This window comes from Pseudophryne corroboree, chromosome 10 (assembly GCF_028390025.1).
Source record: "Pseudophryne corroboree isolate aPseCor3 chromosome 10, aPseCor3.hap2, whole genome shotgun sequence".
NCBI classification, from domain to species: domain Eukaryota; kingdom Metazoa; phylum Chordata; class Amphibia; order Anura; family Myobatrachidae; genus Pseudophryne; species Pseudophryne corroboree.
The window spans coordinates 286019411-286043205 of record NC_086453.1 but is presented as its reverse complement, the minus strand read 5'-3'; the positions used below and the strand labels follow the sequence as shown (position 1 = coordinate 286043205).

At 48.0% G+C, this 23795-nt stretch overlaps 1 protein-coding gene across 4 annotated transcripts in view; it reads left to right on the top strand.

Annotated features, from left to right (window-relative positions):
- Positions 1–23795, top strand: part of LOC134966532 (zinc finger protein 182-like) — a 243477-nt gene that overhangs the window by 147800 nt on the left and 71882 nt on the right. For 3 of the 4 annotated variants that reach the window (XM_063943334.1, XM_063943332.1, XM_063943333.1), the window contains 3 exons: positions 2876–2989; positions 13827–13934; positions 14297–14404. In XM_063943334.1, the coding sequence (XP_063799404.1) occupies positions 2876–2989; positions 13827–13934; positions 14297–14404 (330 nt within the window). The remainder of the gene's footprint in view (positions 1–2875; positions 2990–13826; positions 13935–14296; positions 14405–23795) is intronic. The other variant, XM_063943335.1, reaches the window with a different exon arrangement.

Sequence of the window (23795 nt, the reverse complement as noted above, 5' to 3'; positions counted from 1 at the left end):
ATAATTGATAGAAAAGAAAAAAATAATTCTATGTGTATCATGGGATGGGCTGAAGGTTTTAGCATTACTTGCGATTAGATATATGACTCAAGCTTTATAATAAAGCCTGTTAAATATTGCAGCTATCCTCACCTTGTGTTAAACAAATACATTATTAATATAGATTAAAACAGTTACACTTAATAAGATTCAACACAGACAAGTGTAAGGTAATGCACTGTGGGGGCAAGACCAAAAATTACACCTACATACTAAATGGGGTAATACTAGGGGATTCTGTACTGGAAAAAGACTTAGGGGTTCACATAGATAACAAATTAAGCAGCAGTACCCAAAGCAGGAGTGCAGCAAAGAAGGCTAATAAGATATTAGCATGCATAAAACGGGGAATTGATGCAAGGGACGAGAGTGCAATTTTGGGCACCATATTACAAAAAGGATATCCTGGAGCTAGAAAAGGTTCAGAGGCGGGCGACCAAACTAATCAAGGGCATGGAGACGCTGGAATATGAAGAAAGGCTTGCCAGGCTAGGCATGTTTACACTGGAAAAGAGGAGACTAAGGGTGTGTACACACGGTGAGATCCTTGCTATGTTCGATTTTTACTTGCGATTTCCCTTGAACTCCCCGGAGCCCAGATAGGACAGATTTTGACTAACTTTTCTTGAGATATGTACTATGTGTGCTTACGATTTTGGCTTATGTGAGATTTTGGCTTATGTGAGATGTCATTGACATGTGAGATGAACTAGATAGTACACCGATCTAGCAAGGATTGACTTGCCTGCACAGTCTATCTTTTCTTGCGATGCCGACCTGGCAGGCCGCGCATTGGGATCGCAAGGTGACTTTGACCTTGCGATTTGCACTAACTTTTCTTGCGATTTTGACTATATAGTCAAAATCGAAAGAAAAAATCTCACCGTGTGTACACACCTTTAGGGTGTGTACACACGGTGAGATCCTGGCTATGCCCGATTTCCCCTGAACTCCCCGTAGCCCAGATAGCACAGATTTTGACTAACTTTTCTTGAGATATGGACTATGTGTGCTTACGATTTTGTCTTATGTGAGATTTTGGCTTATGTGAGATGTCATTGACATGTGAGATGAACTAGATAGTACACCGATCTAGCAAGGATTGACTTGCCTGCACAGTCTATCTTTTCTTGCGATGCCGACCTGGCGGGAGCGCGCATCGGGATCGCAAGGTGACTTTCACCTTGCGATCTGCACTAACTTTTCTCGCGATTTTGACTATACAGTCAAAATCGAAAGAAAATATCTCACCGTGTGTACACACCCTAAGAGGGGACTTGATCAACATCTACAAATATATAAGGGGTCAATACACAGAGCTTGGGAGGGACCTGTTTTCTATAAGATCAGCACAGAGGACATGTGGTCACTCGCTTAGGTTAGAGGAGAGGAGTTTCCGCACATTGAGGCGAAAAGGATTTTTCACAGTAAGGGCAATACGTGTTTGGAATTCCCTGTCTGATAGAGTATTAACTGCGGACTCAGTCAACACCTTTAAGAATGGGTTAGATAAATTCCTATTGGATAAAGATATTCAGGGTTATGGTGCGTAGGCACGCATTATAGTTAATATAACTAGTCCTAACATAAAATAACTAGTCCTATAATAAGACTGCATAGGAGACCACAAATAGGTTGAACTCGATGGACAATTGTCTTTTTTCAACCTTAGTTACTATGTTAATTGCAATAGCTACATAAGTAAAACGATTTAAATAAAGTTTTTGAAATTAAATCCGCTTTTCTACGTTAGGTATTGCTATTGTAGGGGAAGTTTTGTACGGATTGAGCTTTTTGTTTGTCATTTATACCCCTTTTACACCAAAGTCCCGTGGCTGGCCCGGGATTTGGAACACTAGGGGTTGCTCAGGTTTGTTAGCAAACCAAAAAAGCAAGCAACTGAACAAAACCATGTTGTACTGCAGGTGGGGCAGATGTAACATGCGCAGAGAGATTCTGAAAATGTGAGGGCTCAATCTGCCAGATAAAAGTTACTGCCCCTGCTTTTATACACCATGCTGCCAGTCTTCCTTAATGGTCTTTGAGAGAAGAATTTGAGTTTTTGTGATTACTCCAGTGTTAAATATTTGAATACAGGTTGAGTATCCCTTATCCAAAATGCTTGGGACCAGAAGATTTTTCCGTATTTTGGAATAATTGCATACCATAATGAGATATCATGGTGATGGGACCTAAGTCTAAGCACAGAATGCATTTATGTTTAATATATACCTTATACACACAGCCTGAAGGTCATTTTAGCCAATATTTGTAATAACTTTGTGCATTAAACAAAGTGTGTCTACATTCACACAATTCATTTATGTTTTATATACACCTTATACACACAGCAATAAGGTCATTGAATACAATATTTTTAATAACTTTGTGTATTAAACAAAGTTTGTGTACATTGAGCCATCAGAAAACAAAGGTTTCACTATCTCACTCTCACTCAAAATATTCCGTATTTCGGAATATTTGGATATGGGATACTCAAAAATCACAACAATTTGTTGAAAAATCAAAGAGCATTAAATTGGTGCAGTTTACAAAGACAGCAGGAAAGGTCAGTTCATCTCAAATGACCCAGTTTTACTTTTTCTGGCTGCTTAACTATTTAGAAAAATGTAATTAAATACTTATTGCCCCTATATGGCAATAGTTCAGATGTAATTGCTGTGTTATATCTTTGAAGAAAACAGAGATTAGCTGCACATGTTATGAGTAAATAAGATTTACCACTGACACCTGTGCCAATGATATACCACTATCAGAAATGTCACCTATCTTATTCTTATGAATTGTTTTTTCTGCTGTTGTTTTGTCCATCCAGACTGTGGTTTGGCGAATCCTGATATTTTGTTAACTGTCCAGCTGGGCGAGAAGCAGCGCGTGGCAGAGTCTTATGAACAGGATGGCGGAGGCAACTTGTCTTTTCCCAGCACAAGTAAGAACCTCCCTGAAATGTTTGTGTATATGTTTCATTATCGCCCCCTGTGGTGGACCAATGTGTCAGCAGCTTCATTGTTACGTTTCCATGAGTCTGTTATGAACAGATATGAAACTACCCATAAGAACATTAGCATAAAGATTTTCTTTTATTTTCAATGCAAGCTGTAACCCCAACAACAGTACACTGAAAGCATATGCCATTATTGCTTTATATGGGGTCTCAAGACACTGTATTTCACTATAGGATCTCACCTGTGGTCATCTGCTGCCACATTGCATTGCTCTTCATGGTACCTGTGCTGCTACTGAAAGTATTACGTCCAATTCATAATTGTTGCCATGTTTAGAGACTACATCTAAAAACATCAATAACAGATCAGGAGGAAAATATGAAAATGCTTTTTTAGAATAACTTTTAATACTTTAATTATAACAATAAAAACATAGTTCAGTGATCACGCTGAGCCCCCAAAAAAGTGGGTCCCACGGACCCCTCACTTTTAAAAATTGGGGTCCTATCGGAATGAAGGTTCATATTAATCTTATTAATTATTCAAACATAAAAACTGACTTGGCTTAGACACTACAAAAGTATTGCGAGGGGGAGGAGGGGGGTGACAATGCTGCTGGGCTTTGTAGCATACAGGACACTGCACCAGAGCTGTAACTAGACATTTCGGTGCCCTTTGGCAGAAAGTAAATTGGTGCTCCCCCTCTCATATTCTAAATCAAGTACAGTGGCCGCCGAAGGCGTGCACCAAAAATTTAGGTGCGTGGCTTCATGGGGATAGAGCATGGCAACATAATAGTACCAATTCACATTACACCACACAGGTAGAGCATGTTACACACATTGCACCAGGTAGAGCACGTTACACACATTGCACCAGGTAGAGCACGTTACACACATTGCACCAGGTAGAGCACGTTACACACATTGAACCAGGTAGAGCACATTATACACATTGCGCCAGTTTGAACACCATATACATTGCACCAGGTAGAGCACATTATACATATTGCTCCAGTTAGAACACCTTGAACCCATTGCACCAGGTAGATCACGTTATACACATTGCACCAGGTAGAGCACGTTATACATATTGCGCCAGTTAGTGTTCTATACACATTGCGCCAGGTAGAGCATGTTATACACGTTTTATATGGTAGCAGGGAGTAGGGACAGAGGGAGGCAGAAGGGAGTAGGGACAGAGGGAGGCAGCAGGGAGTAGGGACAGAGGGAGGCAGCAGGGAGTAGGGACAGAGGGAGGCAGCAGGGAGTAGGGACAGAGGGAGGCAGTAGGGACAGAGGGAGGCAGCAGGCGGTAGGGACAGAGGGAGGCAGCAGGCGGTAGGGACAGAGGGAGGCAGCAGGGGGTAGGGACAGAGGGAGGGAGTAGGGACAGAGGTAGCAGAGAGAGGCACCAGGGAGTAGGGAAAGAGGTAGCAGGGAGTAGGGACAAAGAGGCAGGAGAAAGTGCAGCCTGGAACCCCCGTTGTTGGTACGGTGCAACACACTCCAGGGACCAGGCCTCCTCCACGTCCCTGTAAAAAGAACACTCCGGGCTCCTCCATGGACACTGTCAGCAGCAGCAGCGGAGTCAAGCCGGGGGGTATTGGGAAAAAATACGCACTGTGGATCGCTCACCTTCCCTGGCCAGCTCGTCTCTCTCTCCATCCCGGTGCCCGGAGCTCTCCCTCCTCGGCCCCGCAGGACTCAGGCAGCACTGGGCAGTCCAGGGATCGGCATGAGCCCTACACCGCCACCATCCTGGAGTCAGAGGATGCGGCCAGGGGGAGCGGAAAACACGGAGGGGGCGGCCGCCTGGGTGGGGAGGGATCAGCGCGGAGAGCGGCGGCATTAAGCCGGGGGCACAGGGACCAAACTGCCCCCACCTGGGGTATATGCAGTAGCGGAGTCAGCTGGGCGGGTGTCCAGTGGGCTGCCAGGGACCAACGGTTGAGTCACGGCCACGCTACTTGCGAAGGGAGGACACCTGCAGCAATTATTCGTTGGGAGGGGGGCATGCGGAGCAGAGGATGAGGGGAGGGCGGGAGATCACTCTTCATGGTATCCGCCCCTTTCAAGTTCCTCCCTCTGTTGTTGTGGAGATCTGACTGACGGACAGCACGGGATAGCGCTGCAGGTCAGTGCGCGTCCTTAGAGACCCATCGGTTTTCTATTTGTGTCCCCACCATCAATTTTGGGATAAAATACGCGCTATAGTGTGTTTTTGCGATCACTGGTAGCTTCAACAGTTCAGTAGACGTCTGATTGCATTGTACATGTAAATTGCAATTAATTGTTAAAATAAAATAACCAGTAGGCTTCCTTTTAAGTCTAGAATTGCATTATAAAAGAGGACCTGAGACATTTGCGTAAAATAATGTTCACTGGGTGCTTTTTGCTCTGTATTGTCCACTCTCTCCACCTGCTAATATTGAAAGTAGCATGTGATGTGACTTGATGCCGTCTCCCAGGCTTCCTGTCAAGCACTCACCAGGTGGGGGAGCTGTGACATAGTGAGTTAGCCTTCCAGGAGAAATCATAGAGGAGTATATGTCCTGACTCTCGAGCGGAGTGAGATCATTTTCATACAGCTCACATTGCTTCTCTGTGCTTCCGGTTTTAGGTGGGTGTAAAAAAAAATATTCTATTTTTTGTTTTTAAGTTTGTTTTTTCTTAAATACTGATGTGTTCTCATACATTGTTGCTGCAGTCGCGCCAAACAGCCTGTCTTGGCGTGCCAGGTCCTGTGAGATTCTGCTATCTGCAACGCAATGTAACTAGGATGCACTTAGGAGACTTTGCTGATTCATTTGATATGTGACACTTGAATATCTGTGTGTGACTGAGTCTCTGAATCTGTATACAAAGTGCTATGATGCAGCGGATGCTGCTTTTTTCCATGCTAGGTTCCGTTATGCTTCGTATACAGACTCAGTCGCACCCATATGTAGAAGTGTCTCATATCAAATCACTCAGCACAGTTTCCTGGTGTGTCCTAGTCACATCGCGTTGCGACTAAGACGCGTTTTGGTGAAAAAAAGGCACCCGACGTTAGCAGAGCTACACATGACCTGGTAGCTTACTCTCGCAAGGCATGTAGCGCTGCTAGATCTATGAGGACGCATCTGTACACGTGCTTAATGCAAGTGCGGTATGTATAAGTATTAACAGGTAATGAAATCAGGATTACCAATACATTCATTTACAGTATCTATGTCCTTATTTCTGCAACTTGCGATAATAAAGAGTCCTATAGCGCTGATATCACTGAAGTAGGAGTATATTTATGTTCTTTTGCTTCTATAGTGTTCAAAATCCATGTAGTTTTTATGGGGTTGATGCAGTGTTGAACTTGCGTAGGCTTGGTTATGGGGTGTGAACGCAGCTGCTGGCCTCCGCTGAAATGGTTGTTAGCAGTAGGAGTATGTTTTGTATCTAGCATAGGACAGGTGCAAACACACAAGGCTGCAGATGACTAGTTGCAGACCAGTCACACGCAGCTGTTTATTGAGGTGTGTACATAGCTGCATATTTACGAATATATTGTGTTTTTTCCCTGTGCGTGCTTCTTTTGAGCAGTGTGCACCCAATTTACTATATATCTGTTGTTATATATAACATATATATATATATATATATATATATATGTATGTATGTATGTATGTGTGTACAGTACCAGTCAAATGTTTGGACACGCCTTCTCATTCAGTGGCTTTTATATTATTTTAATTATTTTCTAAACTGTAGATTAATACTGAAGACATCAAAACTGTGAAAGAACATATATGGAATTATGTTGTAAACAAAAAAGTGTTAAACAAACCAAAATATGTTTCATATTTTAGATTCCTTAAAGTAGCCCCCTTTTGCTTCAATGACAGCTTTGCACACTCTTGGCATTCTCTCAGTCAGCTACATGAGGTAGTCTCCTGGAATGGTTTTCCAACAGTCTTCAAGGAGTTCCTAGAGGGTGCTGAGCACTTGTTGGCTGCTTTTCCTTCACTCTGCGATCCAACTCATCCCAAACCATCTCAATTGGGTTTAGGTCGGGTGATTGTGGAGGCCAGGTAACCTGACGCAGCATTCCATCACTTTCCTTCTTGGTCAAGTAGCCCTTACATAGCCTGGAGGTGTGTTTGGGGTCATTGTCTTGTTGAAAAACAAATGATGGTCCCAGTAAGCACAAACCAGATAGGATGGCATGGCGCTGCAGAATGCTGTGGTAGCCATGCTTGTTTAGTGTGCCTTGAATTTTGAATAAATCACCAACACTGTCACCAGCAAAGCATCCCCACACCATCACACCTCCACCTCCATGCTTCACAGTGGGAACCACACATGCAGAAACCATCTGCTCACCTTCTCTGCGTCTCACAAAGACACGGCGGTTGGAACCAAAAATCTAAAATTTGACTCATCAGACCAAAGTACAGATTTCCACTGGTCTAATGTCCATTCCTTGTGTTTCTTGGCCCAAACAATTCTCTTGTTGTTGTTGTTGTTGTTCATCCTCAGTAGTGACTTCTTCGCAGCATTTCGACCATGAAGGCCTAATTCACGAAGTCTCCTGAACAGTTGATGTTGAGATTTGTCTCCTACTGTGAAGAATTTATGTAGGCTCTAATCTGAGGTGCTGTTAAGTAGTGGTTTCTGAGGCTGGTAACTCTAATGAACTTATCCTCTGCAGCAGAGGTTACTCTTGGTCTTCCTTTCCTGGGGCGGTCCTCATGAGAGCCAGTTTCATCATAGCAGTTTGATGGTTTTCGCAACTGCACTTGAGAATACATTCAAAGTTCTTGAAAATTTCTGTATCGACTGACCTTCATGTCTTAAAGTAATGATGGACTGTCATTTCTCTTCGCTGAGTTGAGTAGTTTGTGCCAAAATATGGATTACAACAGTAGTCAAATAGGGGTGTACTAACTGTGTACTAACCCTACCTCTGCACAACACAACTGATGGTCCCAAACACATTAAGAAGGCAAGTCATTCCACAGATTGACTCATGACAATATGATCCCCTTGAAGAAGTCCACACTCTGAAGGACGAAACGCGTTGGGACCGTTTGCTGCTGAAACTCCTATTGATGGACAGATAAGCATTTGAACTACTTTTATCCTGTACGCATAAACTTTGGCTATCCTGTGTCCCTGGAACAATTGGTTATTGATTCCCTTGTGCCTAGAACGGACAGATAAGCTTTTAAGATTTTAAAATCTTGTACGTGTGTTGTCTAGCCGTGTTTTGTATTGTTCATTAAAATCTGTATTTTATGTTGTGAAGCTACAGATTATAATTTCATTGGGAACAGTTAAAATTCCCTAAAAATTTGCACCTTATATAGCAAAATGCTCTATTTTTACCTGTGAACGATACACACTATGTTTGCTGTTTCTTCTTTTACATGATTCCTAAAATGATGAATACCGGATTGAAGTTTTGTTTTTATCAGATAAGTGCCTAAGGCCATTTTTAATAATCTTTTAATCCACTTAATGATTTCCAGTATAATTGTCACCACACTCATTAGCGCTTGTACTCTTCACTACCCAATTTTACTCTATGTGTATACCATACACTAATCTTGTATTACGAGCTGCTACTCCTAAAAGAGTTAAACGAGTGTTTTCCTTCTTACATCCTTTACCGCACGTTTGTACTGTAGCGCCTAGGTCTCTATTTCTCATGACAATACACACCTGTTAATTCAAAACCATTCCAGGAGACCACCTCATGAAGCTGATTGAGAGAATGCCAAGAGTGTGCAAAGCTGTCATCAAAGCAAAAGGGGGCTACTTTGAGGAATCTAAAATATAAAACATATTTCTCTAGCATCCATAAGGGATATTGGGGAGATTAGTACGATGGGGGTATAAATGGGGTTCAAAGGAGCCGGTGCACTTTAAATTTCTTCACTGGGTGTGCTGGCTCCTCCCCTCTATGCCCCCTCCCACAGGCAGTTTAGAAAAAAAGTGCCCTCAGGAGAGTATGCACATCTCTGCAGCTCCAGAGAGTTTTCTTCAATTTCTTTTAAACGTTTGTTATTTTCGGTATGCTGTTTAGGCAACAGCTTACCTGCACCGTGGGGGATGGGGGGGGGGGGGGGGGGGGGGCGGTCACCGGACTTGCAAGGTCCAGAGCCGCTTCCCCGCTGCAGGACCACCGTCCTGAGGGGTGGTTGTTCAGCGGGGCACTACGCCTTGGCTGTCACAACCGCAGCACGCCGCACACCCCGAACATATGCCTGAAGGCGATGACTGTGGTGAATACAAACCGGGTCCCCCGGTCCAAAGTGCTGCTGAACGCGGGCTCGGCATACGTGTAGACTGGCTTCAAAGAGCTTGAACTTGCACTTGTGTGATGTCTTTAAGCAAACAGGAGACAATGCCAGTATAAAAAAAAAATCACTGTAGCTCCGGCGCCATTGGAGGGGGCGGAGCTACCTCAGAGTGGGTCCAGTGGCATTTTAGCGCCTTCCCCTGCTTAATGCAGCCACAGACAGCACACACAGCGCTTCCTGCCTCACAAGACATGCTGGAAAACTGGTACAGGGTGTAGCAAAGGGGGAGAGCCGCTATTGTACACTATCTGGGTCCTCTACAGGACAGAAATTATTAGTGTTACTGTGATATAATTAGCTGTCGGCCTCACTAGGACTGTGCAGCTAGGGGTGTGCTGGTGTGTCTCCTCTCACATACAGTAAGGGCAGTCTTGATCAGTATTACTGTGTGTATGTATGTGTATATTCTTGTGCTTACTGTGAAACATGGGTAAACACAAGCTATGCAGTGTATGTCACATTAGATTCTCACCAGTATCATCTGACTCTGTTTCTTGTGAACAATGCAGCCAATCTTCACAAATCAGTGAAGGGGCTGGGGTAGAGGGTCCAGAGCCCTCCTGGCTCTACTCTCTGATTCAGATGAGGAAATACAGGAGGATGGGAAGACTTGGATCTCGTTAGTGGGGATTCCGATTCTGCTCAAGGTATTGAACCCCTCATTCTGGCTATACGGCACATGTTAAAGCTCCCTCTAGAGGACGCTGCGTCACAGCAGTCGTTTTTCTTTACACAAAACAAGCCTAATGTCACTTTCCCTGATTCTGCAGTTAGATGACTTATTCAAATTAGCCTGGAAAAATCCAGACAAAAAATTCCAAGTGTCAAAATTTTTTTTTGCACTTTCCCATTTGCTCCTGTAGGTAGAAAATTTTGTGATGGACCCCCGGGGATTGATGTATCAGTCTCTCGACTGTCCAAAAAGTCGGTATTGCCTGCCCCGGGCTCCTTTACTATAAAGGATCCCGGGGACAGAAAAATAGAGGCTTCACTCAAATCTATTTACATGGCAGCAGGTGTTTCACAAAGGACAGTCATAGCGGGTTGCTGGAAGACCCATGCTATTCATTCAAATTCAGGAGGGCCTCTCCGGGGCTGTGCCTCTGGTTACTACGGTGACCCTCCTAAGGCACATTCAGGACACCACACGCGTCCTTTGTGATTCGCTCAAGGAGATGGGGAATATTAGTGCTAGGACTTCTGCCATGGCAGTGGCGGCGCGCAGGGCTTTGTGGTTGCGTCAATGGATAGCGGACTCCTGTTCTTAGGGATGTTACTGGATACGGTGGCCCAGAAGGTGTTCCTCCCAGAGGACAAGGCGAGAACATTTCAAAAGATGGTCCGCTTGGTGCTCCGACCTGCTAGTGTATCCATCCATCTTTGCATCAGATTGTTGGGGAAGATGGTCGCCTCCTACGAGGTGATCCAATGTGGGAAGTTCCATGCCAGAACATTTCAGTTGGATCTCCTGAGCAAGTGGTCCAGATCACATATACAGATGCACCGGATGATTCGGCTGTCACCGCAGGCCAGGATTTCCCTCCTGTGGTGGCTGCAGTCCTCCAATCTCCTGGAAGGCCGGAGTTTAGGGATTCAGGTTTGGACCCTCCTCACGACGGATGCGAGTTTGCGAGGATGGAGTGCTGTCATCCAAGGGGCGCAGTTCCAGGGCAGGTGGTCACGAAGCCCTCCTTCCGATCAACATTCTGGAACTTCGGGCAGTCTACAGTGCTCTGCTTCAGGCCTCTCCTCTGCTCGCGAATCACACAATCCATGTTCAGTCGGACAACGCCACTGCAGTGGTGTACATCAGTCGGCGAGGAGGGACAAAAAGCAGAGCCTGCATGCGAGAGCTGTCAAAGATACTCCTCTGGGCGGAAAGAAATGCAAAAGCACTGTCAGCAATCTTCTTTCCGGGAGTAGACAACTGGGAAGCGGACTTCCTCAGTCGTCACAACCTCCACCCTCAGGTGTTTCAGCAGATAGACTTGATGGCTTTGCGTCTCAACAAGAAGCTTCACTGGTATTGCTCTCAAACCAGGGACCCTCAGGCGAGGGCAGTGGACGCACTGACGTCGCCTTGGCCTTACCTGCTGGTCTACCTGTTTCCTCCGATTCTGTTGCTCCCAAGGGTGCTCAAGCGAATCAGAATTCAGGGAGTCCAGGCAGTTCTGATTGCCCCAGATTGGCCTCGGAGGGCCTGGGATTTGGCCTACGGCACCCTGGGATTTGAATGTGGTGTTGGAGTTTCTATAGTCATCCTTGTTTGAGCCTCTGATGACGGTAGAAGACAAGTACCTCATGTGGAAGACCTTGCTGTTACTGGCCCTGGCTTCTGCTAGACGTGTCTCAGAATTGGGAGCCTTATCGTGTAAAAGTCCATACATGGTCTTTCACAAGGACAGAGCGGAGCTCAGGACTAGGCAGCAGTTCCTGCCGAAGGTTGTCTCTGCGTTTCACCTGAATCAACCTGTTGTGGTTCTGTCCAGTTCTGACACTTATGCTCCTCCGGAGGCATTGGATGTGGTGCGCGCCTTGAAGATCTTTTCTCAAGCGGACGGCTCGTATCAGAAAGACGGATTCCTTGTTCGTACTCTATGATGCGCAGAAGAAGGGTTGTCCTGCTTCGAAGCAGTCTATTGCTCGTTGGCTTAGGCTTACTATCCAACAGGCCAATGTATCGGCAGCCTTACCTGTTCCTAAGTCTCTGAAAGCCCACTCTACAAGATCTGTGGGCTCTTCCTGGGCAGCTACCCGAGGAGTCTCGGCCTTGCAACTGTGCCGAGCTGCTACCTGGTCGGGGAAGAACACCTTTATGAAGTTCTACAAGTTTGATACCCTGGCCAAAAAGGATACCCAGTTTGGGCAGGCGGTGCTGCAGCAGTTTCCGCACATTCCCACCCATTTTGGTAGCTTTGGGACGTCCCCATCATTCTAATCTCCCCAATATCCCTTATGGATGCTAGAGAAAATAGGATTTTAATTACCTACCGGTAAATCCTTTTCTCGTAGTCCATAGAGATATTGGTGGTCATTCTGAGTTGATCGCTAGCTGCATTCGTTCGCTTTTTTTTCAGCGATGAGGCAAAAAAAAAAGGCACGTATGCGGCGCGTATGAGCCGCACTGCTGGCCGCAGAGTGATTGACATGAAGTGGGCGTTTCTGGGTGTCAACTGACCGTTTTCAGGGAGTGTTCGAAAAAACGCAGGCTTGCCAGGAAAACCGCAGGTGTGGCTGGGCGAACGCAGGGCGTGTTTGTGACGTCAAAACAGGAACTGAACAGTCTGAAGTAATCGCAAGCGCTGAGTAGGTATTGAGCTACTCTAAAACTGCACAAAAAAACTTTGCCGCCGCTCTGCGATCCTTTCGTTCGCACTTCTGCTAAGCTAAAATACACTCCCAGTGGGAGGCGGCATAGCGTTTGCACGGCTGCTAAAAACTGCTAGCGCGCGAACAACTCGGAATGACTACCCTTGGGCGCGCGCCTCAGTGCGTTTCCTTTTCTGCAGGTTCTCTGTTATGTGGTTACCTGTTCAGCTGTTGCTGTTATTGTTTCCAGCCATTGCTGGTTGTGATATGTTGTGGTGTGCTGGTGCACAGTTTTACCTATAACTGCCTGTGGGAGGGGGCATAGTGGGGAGGAGCCAGCACACCCAGTGAAGACCTTTAAAGTGCACCGGCTCCTTTGGACCCCGTCTATAACCCATCGTACTAATCTCCCCAATATCCCTTATGGACTATGAGAAAAGGATTTACCGGTAGGTAATTAAAATCCTATTTTTCATTTGTGTAACTCTTTTTTGTGCAGCAGAACACACACATATATATATATATATATATATATATATATATATATATATATATTCTCTCTTTTTATTTTTATTGTCCGATGGTTGTGGCTCTGGTGTTAGGATAGCAATCCCAATCCTTGTAGCTTTCCTTATTTTCATTGATGTGTGAAGTACAATTAAACATAATGTTATTTTACACAGTGATGACATGGTCAATTAATTATGCATTAAGGGTGGCTTATAAATGGTACACTATGGGGGGAATTCAAATGTTTGAAAAGTAAGTTGGGTGTCTGTTTTTTCCTATCTAATAGACAGGAAGACACCCAACCGACTTTTTTTTCAAACATTTGAATCTCCCCCAGTATATATTAGGTTTGGTTATCACTGCACCTGAAAATGTCCTCCCGTTGTCAGTGTCTTTGGGATAGTCCCTATGGATAATATTGGGTACACATTGTTCCCTTTGGGTGCACAGTCTTCCCTGGTCCCTTATAATGCCTATTGGCGCTTGGAATCCCCACGTTCCTGAATTTACAACTAATTAGCTTACCTTTGTAAATTGCTTGTAAGTTCTTGCTTATTTTCAGTTAATATACAATCTACACATTGAAATTCCCACATTTTTGTATGGCAAGACTTGCAGCGTTATTACTTTCTGTATTGTATTATATTTTATCTTCTTGACAGGCAAGTTTATAGACAGGTTTGGTGAATACTCAGCTACTAAGCACGAAACACCTCTTGAAGATTATTCTGTTAGCTCTGATATTGAAAGCTTGGATAATACAGCAACATGTAAGTAAAAGTGTAGCTCCCCTGACCAAAATACCACGTCATAAACTTCACTAGAAGTTCAAGCCTGTCATGGATACTCATGGTGTTATGTAATAATGAAGAGATAATATACTGTATCTCCTGTAACCAGCCGGCGATGAGCTACTATAAGTTACACAACGCGAATGTTCGTGTCCGTGCGTTACTGCGCAGGCGCACTTGTAGACAGGGCGTCCATTGCCGACTACCTGCGCGATTAGAAATCTGTAACGGGCAGTTTGTTACTTTTCTGTTATGAAACAATCTCCATCCCATACTGTGCTGCTGGGTGTATTAGGGGTAGGGCGGCTTGTGTACAGTAGTCACACTTTTGTCTGTTACAGGTTATTCTTCTAACAACCCAGTTGTGCGGAGGGTTAATTTTCAAGAGCACCCATCTAATAGCAACAACTTGCAGTTAGACGGAAAACATGGTATCAAGTACACAGCTGGTAAGTTTTCATCGTCATCCTCGTTTATTAGTATGGTGCCACAGAATCTGTAGCTCCTGACATACAGTAGTCATACCAATATTACCTACATGAAAGCTGTGTACATTATAACAGCACAAAGGAGCAATTCAGCAGAATAATAAATGCATGGATGCATTTAACTGAACGAATCACATGGCATACAGATTGTATTCTGCATAAGACCTAACTAGGACAGTGATAACAATATAAGCACAGATAAGTGGAATACAAATGTATAACAACAAATCACATAACATAGAGCAACGATTCAACATAAGGTTCAGGCACGGACAGGGGAGAGTACACATTGTTGAGGGCCCTTTGAAATCTTACAATCTAGTGGGAGGGGAGAAAGAGACAGTAGGAGCAAATTGGATATTACGTTAGTGGTCCAAGGGCCTAATTCAGCATGGATCGCAAAATCTCTCTCTAATGGGCAAAACCATGTGCAGTGCTGGTGGGGCAGATATAACGTGCAGAGAGTTAGATTTGGGTGGGTTATTTTGTTTCTGAGCAGGGGAAATACTAGCTGCTTTATTTTTACGCTTCAATTTAGATTTCAGTTTGAACACACCCCACCCAAATCTAACTCTCTCTGCACATGTTATATCTTCCCCCAACCCCCCCCCCACTGCAGGGCACATGGTTTTGCCCATTAGAGAAAGTTTCGCTATTGCAATCTACCTTGAATTAGGCCCCCCAAGTGGCTAGCAGAGGAGATGTAGGATAAACTGTGCTATGCTGATAGATGCACATGGTAAGACAGATAAAGTTCAGACATATATACATATGTCAGATGAAAATCATATTTCTCTAACGTCCTAGTGGATGCTGGGGACTCCGTCAGGACCATGGGGAATAGCGGCTCCGCAGGAGACAGGGCACAAAAAGTAAGCTTTTAGGATCACATGGTGTGTACTGGCTCCTCCCCCTATGACCCTCCTCCAAGCCTCAGTTAGGTTTTTGTGCCCGTCCGAGCAGGGTGCAATCTAGGTGGCTCTCATAAAGAGCTGCTTAGAAAAAGTTTTTTAGGTTTCTTATTTTCAGTGAGTCCTGCTGGCAACAGGCTCACTGCTACGAGGGACTTAGGGGAGAGAAGTGAACTCACCTGCGTGCAGGATGGATTTGCTTCTTAGGCTACTGGACACCATTAGCTCCAGAGGGATCGAACACAGGCCCAGCCATGGAGTCCGGAGCCGTGCCGCCGACCCCCCTTGCAGATGCCGAAGTTGAAGAGGTCCGGAAACAGGCGGCAGAAGACTTTCAGTCTTCATAAGGTAGCGCACAGCACTGCAGCTGTGCGTCATTGTTGTCGGCACACTTCACACCAGCGGTCACTGAGGGTGCAGGGCGCTGGGGGGGGCGCCCTGGGCAGCAATGTATAATACCTTTTTCTATGGCTAAAATACATCACATATAGCCCTTGAGGCTATATGGATGTATTTAACCCCTGCCATATATCGCAAACTCCGGGAGAAGAGCCCGCCGTTTTAGGGGGCGGGGCCTATTCTCCTCAGCACACAGCGCCATTTTCCTGCTCAGCTCCGCTGTGAGGAAGGCTCCCAGGACTCTCCCCTGCACTGCACTACAGAAACAGGGTAAAACAGAGAAGGGGGGCATATTTTGGCGATATTTTTATATATTAAGCGCATATAACAGAAACAACACCTTTTAGGGTTGTTTATATACATTTTTATAGCGCTTTGGTGTGTGCTGGCAAACTCTCCCTCTGTCTCCCCAAAGGGCTAGTGGGGTCCTGTCTTCGATAAGAGCATTCCCTGTGTGTCTGCTGTGTGTCGGTACGTGTGTGTCGACATGTATGAGGACGATGTTGGTGTGGAGGCGGAGCAATTGCCGGTAATGGTGATGTCACCCCCTAGGGAGTAGACACCGGAATGGATGGCTTTAATTATGGAATTACGTGATAATGTTAGCACGCTGCAAAAGTCAGTTGACGACATGAGACGGCCGGAAAACCAGTTAGTACCTGTCCAGGCGTCTCAGGCACCGTCAGGGGCTGTAAAACGTCCCTTACCTCAGTCAGTCGACACAGGTACCGACACAGATGAATCTAGTGTCGACGGTGAAGAAAGAAACGTATTTTCCAATAGGGCCACACGTTATATGATCACGGCAATGAAGGAGGCTTTGCATATCTCTGATACTGCAGGTACCTCAAAGGGGGGTATTATGTGGGGTGTGAAAAAACTACCTGTAGCTTTTCCAGAATCAGAGGAATTGAATGACGTGTGTGATGAAGCGTGGGTTAACCCCGATAGAAAACTGCTAATTTCAAAGAAGTTATTGGCATTATACCCTTTCCCACCAGAGGTTAGGGCGCGCTGGGAAACACCCCCTAGGGTGGATAAGGCGCTCACACGCTTATCAAAACAAGTGGCGTTACCGTCTCCTGATACGGCCGCCCTCAAGGATCCAGCTGATAGGAGGCTGGAAACTACCCTGAAGAGTATATACACACATACTGGTGTTATACTGCGACCAGCAATAGCCTCAGCCTGGATGTGCAGTGCTGGGGTGGTGTGGTCGGATTCCCTGACTGAAAATATTGATACCCTGGATAGGGACAGTATTTTATTGACTATAGAGCAATTAAAGGATGCTTTTCTTTATATGCGAGATGCTCAGAGGGATATTTGCACTCTGGCATCGAGAGTAAGTGCGATGTCCATATCTGCCAGAAGAAGGGGACTTCATGGTGTCCCTGGACATAAAAGATGCTTATCTGCATGTCCCAATTTACCCTTCACACCAAGGGTATCTCAGGTTCGTGATACAAAACTGTCATTATCAGTTTCAAACGCTGCCGTTTGGTTTGTCCACGGCACCTCGGGTCTTTACCAAGGTAATGGCCGAAATGATGGTTCTTCTACGAAGAAAAGGCGTATTAATTATCCCTTACTTGGACGATCTCCTGATAAGGGCAAGGTCCAGAGAACAGCTGGAAGTCGGAGTAGCACTAACCCAAGTAGTGCTTCAACAACACGGGTGGATTCTGAATCTTCCAAAATCTCAATTGACCCCGACGACACGTCTGCTGTTCCTGGGAATGATTCTGGACACTGTTCAGAAAAAGGTGTTTCTCCCGGAGGAGAAAGCAAGGGAGTTATCCGAACTTGTCAGGAACCTCCTAAAACCAGGAAATGTGTCAGTACATCAATGCACAAGAGTCCTGGGAAAGATGGTGGCTTCTTACGAAGCAATTCCATTCGGCAGATTCCACGCACGAATATTTCAGTGGGATCTGCTGGACAAATGGTCCGGATCGCATCTGCACATGCATCAGCGGATAACACTGTCACCAAGAACAAGGGTGTCTCTTCTGTGGTGGTTGCAGAGTGCCCATCTGTTAGAGGGCCGCAGATTCGGCATACAGGACTGGGTCCTGGTGACTACGGATGCCAGCCTACGAGGCTGGGGAGCAGTCGCACAAGGAAGAAACTTCCAGGGCGTGTGGTCAAACCTGGAGACGTCTCTTCACATAAATATACTGGAGCTAAGAGCGATTTACAATGCTCTAAGCCTGGCAAAACCGCTGCTTCAGGGTCAGCCGGTGTTGATCCAGTCGGACAACATCACGGCAGTCGCCCACGTAAACAGACAGGGCGGCACGAGAAGCAGAAGAGCAATGACAGAAGCTGCAAGGATTCTTCGCTGGGCGGAAAATCATGTCATAGCACTGTCAGCAGTGTTCATTCCGGGAGTGGACAACTGGGAAGCAGACTTCCTCAGCAGACACGACCTCCACCCGGGAGAGTGGGGACTTCATCCAGAAGTCTTCCACATGATTGTGAACCGTTGGGAAAAACCAAAGGTGGACATGATGGCGTCCCGCCTCAACAAGAAACTGGACAGATATTGCGCCAGGTCAAGAGACCCTCAGGCAATAGCTGTGGACGCTCTGGTAACACCGTGGGTGTACCAGTCCGTGTATGTGTTTCCTCCTCTGCCTCTCATACCAAAGGTACTGAGAATTATACGGCTACGGGGAGTAAGAACAATACTCGTGGCTCCGGATTGGCCGAGAAGGACTTGGTACCCGGAACTTCAAGAGATGCTCACGGAAGAGCCGTGGCCTCTACCGTTAAGAAGGGATCTGCTTCAGCAGGGACCTTGTATGTTCCAAGACTTACCGCGACTGCGTTTGACGGCATGGCGGTTGAACGCCGGATTCTAAAAGAAAAGGGCATTCCAGAGGAAGTTATTCCTACCTTGATTAAAGCCAGGAAGGAAGTGACCGCACAACATTATCACCGCATTTGGAGAAAATATGTTGCGTGGTGTGAGGCCAAGAAGGCCCCAACGGAGGAATTTCAATTGGGTCGATTCCTACATTTCCTGCAGGCAGGATTGTCTATGGGCCTCAAATTGGGGTCTATTAAGGTTCAAATTTCGGCCTTATCGATTTTCTTCCAGAAAGAATTGGCTTCAGTGCCTGAAGTACAAACCTTTGTCAAAGGTGTACTACATATACAGCCCCCGATTGTGCCTCCAGTGGCACCGTGGGATCTCAACGTAGTTTTGGATTTTCTCAAATCCCATTGGTTTGAGCCGCTCAAATCGGTAGATTTGAAGTATCTTACATGGAAAGTAACCATGCTACTGGCCCTGGCTTCAGCCAGGAGAGTATCAGAGTTGGCGGCTTTATCGTACAAAAGCCCATATCTGATTTTCCATTCGGACAGGGCAGAACTGCGGACGCGTCCTCAGTTTCTGCCTAAGGTGGTTTCGGCTTTTCACTTGAACCAGCCTATTGTGGTGCCTGCGGCTACTAGCGACTTGGAGGTCTCCAAGTTGCTGGACGTTGTCAGAGCATTGAAAATATATATTTCAAGGACGGCTGGAGTCAGAAAATCTGACTCGCTGTTTATCCTGTATGCACCCAACAAGATGGGTGCTCCTGCGTCTAAGCAGACGATTGCTCGTTGGATCTGTAGCACAATCCAACTTGCACATTCTGTGGCAGGCCTGCCACAGCCTAAATCTGTAAATGCCCACTCCACAAGGAAGGTGGGCTCATCTTGGGCGGCTGCCCGAGGGGTCTCGGCATTACAACTTTGCCGAGCAGCTACGTGGTCAGGGGAGAACACGTTTGTAAAATTTTACAAATTTGATACTCTGGCTAAGGAGGACCTGGAGTTCTCTCATTCGGTGCTGCAGAGTCATCCGCACTCTCCCGCCCGTTTGGGAGCTTTGGTATAATCCCCATGGTCCTGACGGAGTCCCCAGCATCCACTAGGACGTTAGAGAAAATAAGAATTTACTTACCGATAATTCTATTTCTCATAGTCCGTAGTGGATGCTGGGCGCCCATCCCAAGTGCGGATTGTCTGCAATACTTGTACATAGTTATTGTTACAAAAATCGGGTTATTATTGTTGTGAGCCATCTTTTCAGAGGCTTCTTCGTTGTTATCATACTGTTAACTGGGTTCAAATCACAAGTTGTACGGTGTGATTGGTGTGGCTGGTATGAGTCTTACCCGGGATTCAAGATCCTTCCTTATTGTGTACGCTCGTCCGGGCACAGTACCTAACTGAGGCTTGGAGGAGGGTCATAGGGGGAGGAGCCAGTACACACCATGTGATCCTAAAAGCTTACTTTTTGTGCCCTGTCTCCTGCGGAGCCGCTATTCCCCATGGTCCTGACGGAGTCCCCAGCATCCACTACGGACTATGAGAAATAGAATTATCGGTAAGTAAATTCTTATTATATATATATATATATATATATATATATATATATATACACACACACACACACACACACACACACACACACACACACACACACACACACACTGCAGAATTAGATAGGACTGTAGACTGAATACAGTGCTGGATATAAGGATGAAGATGGTTGCTTGAAGAGGTATAAAATTACGAGTCATAGGCTAGAGAGTTTGGTGCAGGCCTGGGAGGTGCCGTCAAGCCCCCTTTGCAGCCATTGTGTATCATAACTTCGTAAAACACCAATGCTCCTCCATTACTTTTGTACATGGCAAGAAAAATATGGGACATGTATGTTACCTAGGAGAGTGCAACAAAGTCACTACGGCTACAAATTAATTATTGATTGGTGCAATACTGAACATTGCAATGCAGAGCACTTTCCTTTAAAGCAGTGCTTAGTCCAAGAGAGTAAACAGTCAATCCAGCCATTTGAGGTTTGTTAATTAGCATTGTAACACACAGGAGCTGGTTATTTATTTATTTGTATGTGTATGTATATATATATATATATATATATATCTCCTATATAATAGCCCTGTGACTGTGCCTGGCCCTCTAACGCTGGGCAGAGTCACGGAACCCACCACATGTGCAGCGTCCTTCCTCCTTCTGCCTGTCCATCAGCCCCTCGGCCATCAGCACACTCCCGCTCCCCGGCCGCGGCAACAATAACAACAACTGCCGCCTGTCCTTCACCCCCTCCGCCATCAGCACACTCCCGCTCCCCGGCCGCGGCGCCTGGCTGACGCACAACAACCACTGCCGCCGCCATACACGAGGGACGGCTGGTGCTGGAGAAGGCTGTCATAGCCCTCCATGCGCCGCGTGCACAGACCCGCTGCCTCCTCCGCACACGTGACGCTGCATCCCACCATCACCAGAGCCGATGCCCTCACTGCAAACCACAGGGCCTGCCCTGCTACCCAAAAGCCCTGAGACGGGGACACAGACAGCGCGCCCTACTGAGAGTGATAGGTGCGAGCTGTGGGCCAGGAGAGAGATCTGCCACCCCGGTTACCTAGGTATGTGAGGTCACGCTGTCAGCACTTCCACCACTGCCCACATCCACCAGGCCCCCCATACTTTACCTGTAACCCCTCCCTGCCACCCCACCTCTCCGCATCCCCTCCCTGCCACCCCGCGTCTCCGCGTCCCCTCCCTGCCGACTCTCCGCGTCCCCTCCCTGCCACCCCACGTCTTCGCATTCCCTCCCTGCCGTCCCGCGTCTCCGCGTCCCCTCCCTGCCGCCCCGCCTCTCCGCGTCCCCTCCCTGCCGCCCCGCCTCTCCGCATCCCCTCCCTGCCGCCCCGGCTCTCCGCGTCCCCTCCCTGCCGCCCGCGTCTCTTCTGTGTCCCCTGCCGCCCCGCGTCGGTGTGTCCCCCCCCCCAGCCGCCCCGCGTCGGTGTGTCCCCCCCCCAGCCGCCCCGCTTCGGTGTGTGTGTGTCCCCCAGCCGCCCTGCGTCGGTGTGTCGTCCCCCCACCCCGCGTCGGTGTGTCGTCCCCCCACCCCGCGTCGGTGTGTCGTCCCCCCACCCCGCGTCGGTGTGTCGTCCCCCCACCCCGCGTCGGTGTGTCGTCCCCCCGCCCCGCGTCGGTGTGTCGCCCCCCCGCCCCGCGTCGGTGTGTCGTCCCCCCCTGCCGCCCCGCGTCGGTGTGTCGTCCCCCCCTGCCGCCCCGCGTCGGTGTGTCGCCCCCCCTGCCGCCCCGCGTCGGTGTGTCGCCCCCCCCCCTGCCGCCCCGCGTCGGTGTGTGCCCCCCCCCCCCCCCCCCTGCGGCCCCGCCTCGGTGTGTCCCCCCCCAGCCGCCCCGCCACGGTGTGTCCCCCTCCCCCCCCCCCCCCCCACCGCCCGCCTTTCTGTATCCCCTCACCACCGCCCTGCCTCTCTCTATCACCTCCCTACCGCCCGCCTCTCTGTATCCCCCCCTACCTGTGTCCCCTCACTACTGCCCTCCTCTCCGTATTCCCTCCCTGCCTGCTTTCCCGCGTCTCCGTATCCCCTCCCTACCGCCCTGCGTCTCTGCATCCCCGGCCTGCGTCGGTGTCCCCCCTTCCTTCTGCCCTGCGTCTCTGTATCCCCTCCCTGCCGCCCCGCGTCTCTGTATCCCCTCCCTACCGCCCAACATCTCTGTATCCCCTCCCTGCCGCGTCTCCGTATCCCCTCCCTACCACCCTGCATCTCTCTATCCCCTCCACTACTTCCCTTCCTTTCTCCATCAGCTTCCTCACTGGGGACTCCCCTCCCTACCGCCCTGCGTCTGTGTGTCCCCTCCCTACCGCCCTGCGTCTGTGTGTCCCCACCCTGCCTCTGTTCGTCCCCACCCTGCGTGTCTGTGTCCCCTTCCTACCGCCCTGCGTGTCTGTGTCCCCTCCCTACCGCCCTGCCTCTGTTGGTCCCCACCTTGCGTCTGTGTCCCCTTCCTACCGCCCTGCGTGTCTGTGTCCCCTTCCTACCGCCCTGCGTGTCTGTGTCCCCTCCCTGCCGCCCTGCCTCTGTTGGTCCCCACCTTGCGTCTGTGTCCCCTTCCTACCGCCCTGCGTGTCTGTGTCCCCTACCTACCGCCCTGCGTGTCTGTGTCCCCTACCTACCGCCCTGCGTGTCTGTGTCCCCTTCCTACCGCCCTGCGTGTCTGTGTCCCCTTCCTACCGCCCTGCGTGTCTGTGTCCCCTTCCTACCGCCCTGCCTGTCTGTGTACCCTCCCTAACGCCCTGCGTCTGTGTGTCCCTGCCCTGCCTCTGTTGGTCCCCGCCCTGCGTCTGTGTCCCCTTCCTACCGCCCTGCGTCTCTGTTTCCCGTCCCTACCGCCCTGCGTCTCTATATCCGCTCCCTTCCGCCCTGCGTCTCTGTATCCGCTCCCTACCGCCCCCATCCCTCCACCCGCAGCATCTACAGACTCCCTGCCTTATCTGCGGTCCCCCCCGCACCCGCTACATTTTGCACATTGTGCCCTGCAGGCGCTGGTCACACCGTCGCAAGGGCCTACACCCCCTTCACCATCGGACGCCCTTTCCTCCTCCAATATTTAACCACTACCAAAACTAGCAACGCAGGTAATACTCCATATAATACAAATATTGAACCCCAAAAAGGCGTGCAGGGGTTAAGGGGCGTAGCCCCTTCCGACGGTGTAAAGAGCGCCCGTAGGGCGCGATGAAGCACCTAGTATATATATATATATATATATATATATCAAAGCTTGTTGCACGGCACTCCCTGAGTCCTCAGCTGGGATTGAAGCAAGATGAAATGGCCGGTGCCTTCCAGTGGTTACAGCAAACGCTGTGTCCAATAATAGATCCGGAATAAAGGCGGCACTCACGGCGTAAAATGAAGAGGCAGACGCAAGTCTGATATCAACGTTTCAATGTTAGAAAAACATTTTCGTCAGGATAAACAAACATAACAGTGTCACTCACCTGAATACCCCCGTCTGGTGATCCATGGCGCCAGCCGCCCGTCGCGTCCCGCTGATGTAATGACGTCATGCTGGGGCGCCGGCCTCGGCGTCACGGAGCACCCGGACCGGAACACCTCTAAACAGTGGAAATTGAGAATTAAACGATCAATAGGAAATAGATCAACTGTTACAAACCAAAGCACATACGATAAAAATCCTCTGAT